The 8900-nt window shown below is 47.4% G+C and overlaps 1 protein-coding gene across 1 annotated transcript; it reads right to left on the bottom strand.

The window, feature by feature from the left end:
* Positions 1–3204: 3204 nt before the first annotated feature.
* Positions 3205–4275, bottom strand: LOC112589850 (histone-lysine N-methyltransferase SETMAR-like). Its single transcript, XM_025304637.1, has one exon. It carries the CDS (start codon positions 4273–4275, stop codon positions 3205–3207), a length of 1071 nt encoding a protein of 356 aa, XP_025160422.1.
* Positions 4276–8900: the final 4625 nt, after the last annotated feature.

Consider the following 8900-nt stretch of genomic DNA (forward strand, 5'->3'; position numbering starts at 1 on the left):
GCTCAAGTTATTGCTTTAATTGAAGATGGCAGAAGTCGAAGGTACGTTGCTCAGGCACTTGATTTGTCAGTGTCAACTGTGCAACGTGCTTATGCCAGGTACTTACAAACCAATTCTTTCCATAGAAGACCTGGTTCGGGACGTCCTCGATGTACCAATCACAATGATGACCGATTTATTGTTTCAAATTCGTTAAGAGACAGACATCGAACATCTGTTCAAATTAGAAACAATTTAAGGGATGTCCGCAACATTAATGTATCCGTTAACACCGTTCGGGGAAGATTAAAGGAACAAAATCTGCTTTCGCGCAGGCCAGCAGCTGTACCTTTGCTTAAATGTCACCATCGCGTAGCTCGACTCAATTTTGCAGTTGAGCATAGAGACTGATTTACGCAGACTGGAGCAAAGTACTCTTTAGCGATGAATCTCGTTTTTGTGTCTATTCTCCAGATGGACGAGAACGAGTTTATCGTCGCGGTGGAGAACGATTTGCAGACTGTACGGTAAGTGAGAGGCATAGCTACAATGGAGGCTCTGTAATGATTTGGGCAGGAATTTCAGCTAATGCTCATACAGATCTGCACTTTTTTGACAAGAATATGAACGCAGATGTATACGTGGAAGACATACTCATTCCGTCCTGTTGTTCCGTACGCACCCTTCATCGGAGAGAACTTCTTGTTTATGCAAGACAATGCTCGACCACACACTGCGAGAAGAGTGCTTGATTTCTTCGATGAAGTTGGCATAAATCGACTCGATTGGCCAGCAAATAGTCCAGATTTAAATCCAATCGAACACTTATGGGACAACCTCGGCAGGAAAGTACGAAATCACGTACCTGCTCCTCAGTCACTGCGAGAACTGCGAATAATTCTCGAAAACGAATGGAATACAATTACGCAGGATGAAATTAAAAGACTAATAAGGAGTATGCCTGATCGTATGAATGAGGTAATACGCGCACGAGGCAGTCATATCTATTAGTACTATTAGTACATACACACCACACACACAGCAGAGAGGGTTTGGAGTCATTAATTACTGTAGGAGTGACGAACTGCGGGGTCCTTATCTCTGCTGTAACACCATACACACACACACACACACACACACACATACATGTACACACCACAAGGAGGGTGTGAAATCTTGAAATACTGTGGAGCTGATGAACCACGGGGTCCTTATCCTTGTGGTATACAAACACACACATACACATACACGCACACACACACACTACATACAATGGGACTTTTCCTACCAATAAAACTCCATGCGGTTTATATTGGGAAGACTTACAACCATAATTTGAGCTAATGACAGCGGTATCTTAAAACGCAATTCATCTTTATTACGTAATATCGATTACGCAAAATGAAGAACCTAAATTGAATTTTACTTTCATTTCCCTGGCTTTCAAAATAATAAATGCAAATCATTGAATATATTGTGCAGGTTATGTAAATTATTATATAGAGAAACATGAACACAGTTATTGAAATTATGAAAGAGCCAAACGAACCGCAGAGCCTCTTAGCCCCTTAAGCCTCGCTGAATCGACAATTGTTGCAAATTCGAAATTGAATATCTCGACACCTAAATATCCTAGCAACAAATTTCAAAAACGGTTTGAAAGCTTTGAAACCGTACTTTTCGAAAGATCTATCGAAATTGTGCGCAACGATATTTTTTCAAAATGGCGGGTGATAAAAAGGAGAACATGAAAAGTTGCTAAAAAAAGGTTCGAGCGTGCGACAGCGCATGGAGCAAAGTAAGTGTCGCAGCTCAATGGGACGAAAAGTACCGAAAAGTATAGAATGTTTTCTTTAAAATACTTCGTTATAGAGCTTGATGCGATACTTATTCACTGAATTATGCAAATTTAACAAGAAAACCGCATTTTTAGCAAAATTTGGAACAACTCAGTGAAAAATGATCACATCGAGCTCGGTAAAGTAGCATTTTAAAGATAACACTCTATACTTTCATGTGCATTGGGTCCCATTACGCTGCGATACCTGATGCACACCATGCACCATCGCAAACACGGACCTTTGATTATCAATTTTGCATCCTCTCACTTTATCATCCGCCATTTTGAAAAAAATGGCCGAGCATAATTGCCATTCAGATATTCTTAAAGAGGACGTTTCAAGCTTCATTTTGCATTTCTGCGCATATTTGTATCTTCATTATTTACCAAGTTATGATCATTTGAAATTTTGTAATTCTTTCCCAAATTTTTAGTGCACCGGGTTTTTTGCGTTTGAGTGTATTTTGCAAAATATCAAATTGTTACAAAATTCGATTATACCATTTTCAAAAACGTTAATTACCATTAAACTTACCCCAAACAATTTTTTATCTTTCTCGGTTTCGAAGATATTCCCCCAAAACCAAATATAGCGAATTATCTTTCAGGGGATGTTTTACCCCTTAAAAGTAAGATTAGGCACGTATAAAAAAATACGTGTCTTTTACAAGTAAATCTACCTTTGTGTCACTCACCGATTTTGTGGGAACTACCTCTTGTATTTACAAGAACGAGTAATTAATTCGTTGCATTTAAGCTCAGGTTATTAGAGATGTTTTTAAAATCTAAGGAAATGATAAGGGATTTTCATGTCGCTGAAAACAAATCCGATGTAAAAATTGTAGATTTAAAAATGGGCTTTATACTCCATTTGTGGGCCGTAAGCCACGTCCTCCATCTGTCATCTCTGAATACGAACGCTCTTCGGGGCTATCGCGTGCCTTGGTTAGGCACGTTTACGAAACAACATTATCAAACTTCAATCGCTCATTCATAATCAACTATCTTCTCCTCGGTTTATAAATATGTTCAAGTATTCGTGGTACAAAAGTGGATACTTCCAAGAGAAACCACATGAGTTTAATAATCCCGTAGATTATTGTTTCAAAAATTGTGAAACTAAATGTGGATTATGCAATAATATTGCAATTATAAAGTGTGCTTGGTGTGCAAATTCTTTGTGCATAAAAGAATTTTTTTAAATATCATTTCTGCAAAGAATACAAATATAAAAAAATTAACATAAACGAGGTGTGAAAAATGACGTCGTTGCAAAGAAATAGAAGACATTAGTAACACATGTGAAAAAAATGAAAATACGAGGGTTGCCTTTTATATTTTGGGAATAGAGAACAAAAAAAGGAAATTAATCATCGTACATGGGTTTATTGTTTTTCAAAATATTCTCTATGAAGATCAATACATTTTTGCATGCGCTTGAACCAATTTTCGAAGCACTTTTTCCACTCCGATTGAGGTACCTCCAAAACATGCATTTTGAACGCATCGACCGCTTCTTCAGGCGTCGAAAAACGTTGACCTCGTAATTTATTTTTGATTTGCGGGAATAAAAAGAAGTCATTGGGTGCCAAATCAGGGCTGTACGGCGGATGACCCATCAATTGGACTTTTTCAGTTCTCAAAATGTCTCTTGTTTGAGCCGATGTGTGAGAGCTCGCATTGTCCTGGTAGAGAATGATGGTAGAGAGTCTTCGGCGGTTGGTTTTCCTTATTTTTCCGAAGACTTCTGACAAACAAATGGTTGTGTACCATTCAGAATTGACCGTCCGACATTGCACTAATGGTACAGTTGCCACATGTCCAGTTTTTCCGAAAAAACAGGCGACCATTTGCTTCGAAGTGCTTCGTGCGCGAACAACTTTTGTTGGATTTGGCTCATCTTGAAAGACCCATACAGTCGACTGTTGTTTACTTTCGGGCTCATACGCATACACAGATGTGTAGATCCATGATTCGTCACCTGTTACGATATCATAGACGTGTTTTGAAGCACCGCAATCGTATTTCTTGAGCATTTCTTTCGACCAATCGACACGAGCCTTTTTTTGAGCGATTGTTAAATTATGTGGGATCCAACGCGAACAAATTTTTTTGACAGCCAAATGTTCATGCAATATTGAATGTATGCTGGTCCCACTAATGCCCAAGGATGCCTCAATCTCACGATAAGTCACATGACGATCTTGCAATATCAGTTCACGCACAGCATCAATGTTTTCTGGAACAACAACCGATTTTGGACGGCCTTCACGAAATTCATCACTAAGCGAACTACGGCCACGATTGAATTCCGTATACCATTGATATATAGTGGTTTTTGATGGTGCTTCATCGCCAAAAGTCGAATTAAGTTCATCGATGCACTGTTGTTGAGATAATCCACGTCGAAAGTTGTAAAAAATAATCGCATGGAAATGTTCACGACTTAATTCCATTTCTTGGCCTACATCAATTTTTCATGTCACTGTAAACAACACAAATGGCGCATGGACATCAAAACGTTCTGAGTAAGTATACTGACAAAAAGTCGAACTTTACGTTAGGGAAGTCGGTTGTCAGATGGCAGCAACTGGATCGTCCATTCCCGAAATATAAAAGGCAACCCTCGTAGAAACAATAAAAAAAGTACAAAAGAATAAAAAAAATAAAAAAAACAGAAAATAGAAAAAATACGAAAAAACAAAATGGGAATAGATTCTACCTCCTCGTCGGTTATTCCTGGGTTCGGCAAAGAGCGAGATAAGAGGAGGGGCAGGACCTAGACTCTGAGGTAATGGAAATAATGGACATTATAGCACATGCATGCGAGAGTTCCATGCCCAGAGTCAAGTCCTGCCTCAAAAGGTCCGCCTGGTGGTGGACGGACCAAATAGCAGACTTGAGACGAAAGTCCGTCCACCTCAGGCGGACCTTTAGGAGGATCAGGAACAATCCTGATTCGAGCCCTGAAGCCGTTCTGGCCGCGCGCATAGAATTCTGCAGAACAGCTATAAGAGTGCGAGAGGCTATTGGGGCGGCCAGAGGAAGAGGGTGGGACACCCTCCTCCTCTTGTTAGATGCGGATCCGTGAGAACGCCCATATAGGATAGTCATGCAAAAGCTGAAACCATGGGCGCCCCCGCTAACGGTGACGCTTGACCCCCGGTTCCTTGAGCGGGTGATAGGGACTCTTTTCCCGTTTCGGGGGGAGTCTACCATCGACCCGTATGTGACTCCTTCCCTTGAGGAACAGGGGAAAGTACCGGGGGTCACTGAGAAGGAGGTGGCCGGGGCTATCAAAAGGGTCAAGAGCAATAAAGTTCCAGGACCCGATGGTGTCCCTGGCCGAGTCCTTACCCTGGTCTCAGGGTTCATATGTGAAAGGTTAGCGCGCATATTTACGCGCGCCCTTAGGGAAAGGAAATTCCCCCCAGTCTGGGGGAGGGCCAATGTGGTCCTCCTCCGAAAGGAGGGCAAACCGGAGGACTCCTCCTCTGCGTACCGGCCCATATGTCTCCTAGATGAGGCGGGCAAAGTATTCGAGAGAATAATTGTGGCCCGCCTCACGGAGCATATGTCCCGGGAGGGTCCAAACCTCAGTGACGGCCAATATGGCTTCTGAGAGGGTCGATCGGCCGTGGATGCGATCGAGCGTCTGCGAGTCCTCTCGGGGGCCATAGTGGATGAAGGCAGGGTGGCTGTGGCAGTATCGCTTGATATTGCAAATGCCTTCAACACCCTGCCCTGGGGTAAGCTCGTGGAGGCCATGAAGTTTTATTTTGGCTTCCCGCCTTACCTCACGGCCGTCATTGAGGATTACTTCCGGAGTCGGCGTCTGAGTTGGACGGACGCCGACGGCAAGGTGCGCGAAAGGGGCATGAGTTGCGGGGTTCCACAGGTGTCCGTACTGGGCCCTCTGCTTTGGAACCTCAGATACAACTCGGTCCTCCAAACTGCCCCCACCCCGGCTGTAGCATGATATGTTACGCTGATGATACGCTCATCTTAGCCGGGGGGAAAGACTGGGGGAAGCCATCGCGATGGCTGACCTCGCGGTGGCGGGAGCTGTGGGCTCCATCCGTGATCTGGGCCTAGTGGTGGCTGAGAAAAAGACCGAAAACATCTTTTTCCACAAGAGAGGGATGAGCCCCCCCCCCGGCCCGGATACGGATTGGGACGGTCAGGGTCCCGATTGAGGCCCAGATGAAATATCTGGGCCTCACACTGGACGGCACCTAGTGCTTCAAAAAGCATATAGGCCGTCTGGTCCCCCGACTCAGGATCGTGTTGGTTAGGTTGGGCAGACTTATGCCTAATATCGGGGGACCGGACTTTAAGGCCCGTCGTGGGATATTAAATTCGGTTACACTTTATTGGGGTTACACTTTATTGGGGTGCACCCATTTGGGCGGAGACTCTGGCCGTCAATCGTCCGATGCAAGCGCAATTGCGCAAGGTGCACAGGACGCTGGCGGTCAGAGTCATCAGAGGATACAGGACGATATCCCACGTGGCGGCGACGGCTCTGGCGAGCATGCCCCCCTTGGAGCTCCTCGCGCTAATGTACAGGAGCATGTACATTAGAAAGCGGGAGCTCCTACGCATGGGGGGAGCTGATGAAGGGCTTGCCAGAGCTATATGTAACATGAGATATCAGGCTCGGCAGATCCTCCTTAGCTGGCAGAGAATTCTGGCAAACGCCAGATACAGGAGGAGGACTATCGAGGCCGTCCAACCCTGCCTGTAGGACTGGATGGGCAGGGAATTCGGGACCCTGACATTTAGAATGACACAGGTACTCACCGGGCATGGTTGCTTCGGTGAGTACCTGTGTCGCATAGGAAAGGAGCTCGTTGAAAGGAACTCACAGCTCATTCTCATCACTGTGGATATGACCATGACTCCGCGCAGCATACCTTGGAGGATTGCCCAGCTTGGGCAGCAGAGCGCGGAGTCGCGGTCCAGGAATTAGGGCGTGATCTCTCGCTCCCCACTGTCGTTAGGACAATAGTGGGGAGCGAGAGAAAGTGGAACGCCTTTGCCTCCTTCTGCGAAGCAATAATGTCGCAGAAGGAGGCTGATGAGGAGATTCGCCGACAAGCGGAAGGGCGAGGAAGGAAAAGGAGGAGAGAACACTATAGGCGTTGGAGAAGGGGGAGGAGGAGGAGTAGGGAGGGGGATCCTGTTTCCTCCGAGGAGGAAGCAATAGGGGTAGTGGTGAGACCACCATCTCCTCTCCCTCTCCCTGCTCCTCCCCCTCCACAAGGTAAAGGAAGGGCCCTAAGAGGGCGGGGTGCCCGTCCCAGAGCGCCTGTGCACAACGAGGTACCGAGGCGACGCCCAAGAGTAGGGGCAGCGACGAGTAACGCGCCGCTGCCACCTGCCCCACCAATGGCAGCCGGTGGGGCGAGTAGGAGGGCGAGTCAATCACCCCCCTGCAGACGTCCACCGATTCCCCGACAGGGAATCGGATGAGTGTGAGGGGGGGAGAGAAGATGCCAGTGACGTTGTCACTGACCAATGCACTCCTCTCCTCCCCTAACGCCCACCTTTGAGTGGGCATGAAAGAGGGGGTTTTTGACTCCCTCCTTTTCCCCATTGGAGGTGGGAGTACCCGGCGGCTAGGGGACCGTTTCCCCCCGTAACCGCCGGGCAGGAGGGGTGGGGCGCTGGGCGGGGATTCCCAGTGTCCTAACTAGCCCCCCCAAATGTAGGGCGGCCGGCTGAGGAGGTGGATCAGTCGGCCGCACAACATTATACACTGGCGGCGCTCCGTCTGGCCAGGAATGGAGGTTGAAGCGGGCTTCGGCCGGCTTCCCCCTTCCTGGCCCTAGAGACGGGGTGGGGGGAACGGTGGTTGAAGAGGAGCTTCGGCTCGCTTCCCCCTCCCCTCCTTCCCCTTGGGGAATTGACAACGGTTAACGTTTGGACTCGGGACCCCGATTAGCAGTCACGTGCGGCTCCGGGGTCCCGACCCAAGTCCCTTCGCAGCGCCATCCGGGGAGGTTTTAACCGGTAAGAGTCCAGCATAACCCTGGCCCTTCTCCGAGGGTCAGGGTATCCATGATGGATTTCCTCCTCGTAAAAAAAAGAAAAGAGCGAGATATATGGGAGGAGGACCGTCCAGGCCGTCCAGCCCTGCCTACAAGAGTGGGTAGGCGGGGCATTCGGGACCCTGTCGTTCAGAATGGCACAGGTACTCACCGAACATGGATGTTTCGGTGAGTACCTGTGCCGAATAGGAAAGGAGCGCATAACGTGCTGCCACAATTGTAGCCACGATCACGACTCCGCGCAGCATACGCTCAAGGACTGCCCCGCCTGGAGCGAGGAGCGTGGGGTCGTGATCAGGGAATTGAGTCATGATCTCTCGCTCCCCACGATCGTTGGGGCCACAGTGGGGAGCGAGAGAAAATGGAATGTATTGTTGCGCTCACTCTCACACTCGCACTTACATTCAGGTAAATGAAGAACACTCGTGTAAGAATATCAAGCTTTACTATATACAGCGCAACTTTCTCAAACTTCAAACAAGAATAATTCTCTAATTAATAATTCTGAATTCTCTCGTCTGTCTATGATGACAACTTGCCGGAGACTCTCTGTCAGCTGTTCTTGTTGTTTACTTCTTATCGATTTTCTGTCGTTAGGACAATCCTCGCTCAGATGTCAAAATCAGCATCGGATGCCTAAGGCTCACGGACAACGGACGCTGCCACAAACCTTGTGGCTCGAATACAACAGTATTCTCCTCCTTCTGCGAGTCGGTAATGTCGCAGAAGGAGAAGGCGGAGGTTCGCCGGAGAGCAGAAGGCCGAGGCAGAAAGAGAAAGAGGAGCGAAAAGCACCGGCTTTAGAGGGGAGGAAGAAGTAGGAGCAGAGAGGGGGATGCAGACTCCTCTGAGGAGGAGGCCGTAAGCAGGATTGTGGATCCGCCACCACCTCCAGCCCTTCCACCTGCACCTCCCCCTCAACCACCATTATTAACACAATGTTAACACATTGTTAACACGAGGAAGATCCTGAAGGCGCGTCGGAATGCCCATAGGGCGGGAAAGCGCGCGAGGATAGCCCGATCGCC

Source organism: Harpegnathos saltator, unplaced genomic scaffold (genome assembly GCF_003227715.2).
Source record: "Harpegnathos saltator strain DR-91 unplaced genomic scaffold, Hsal_v8.6 scaffold63, whole genome shotgun sequence".
In the NCBI taxonomy this organism is placed as follows: domain Eukaryota; kingdom Metazoa; phylum Arthropoda; class Insecta; order Hymenoptera; family Formicidae; genus Harpegnathos; species Harpegnathos saltator.

Bases quoted from the DNA above. Each gene is read 5' to 3' on its own strand.
- LOC112589850 (XM_025304637.1), bottom strand. From the start codon at position 4,275: ATGGAATTAAGTCGTGAACATTTCCATGCGATTATTTTTTACAACTTT.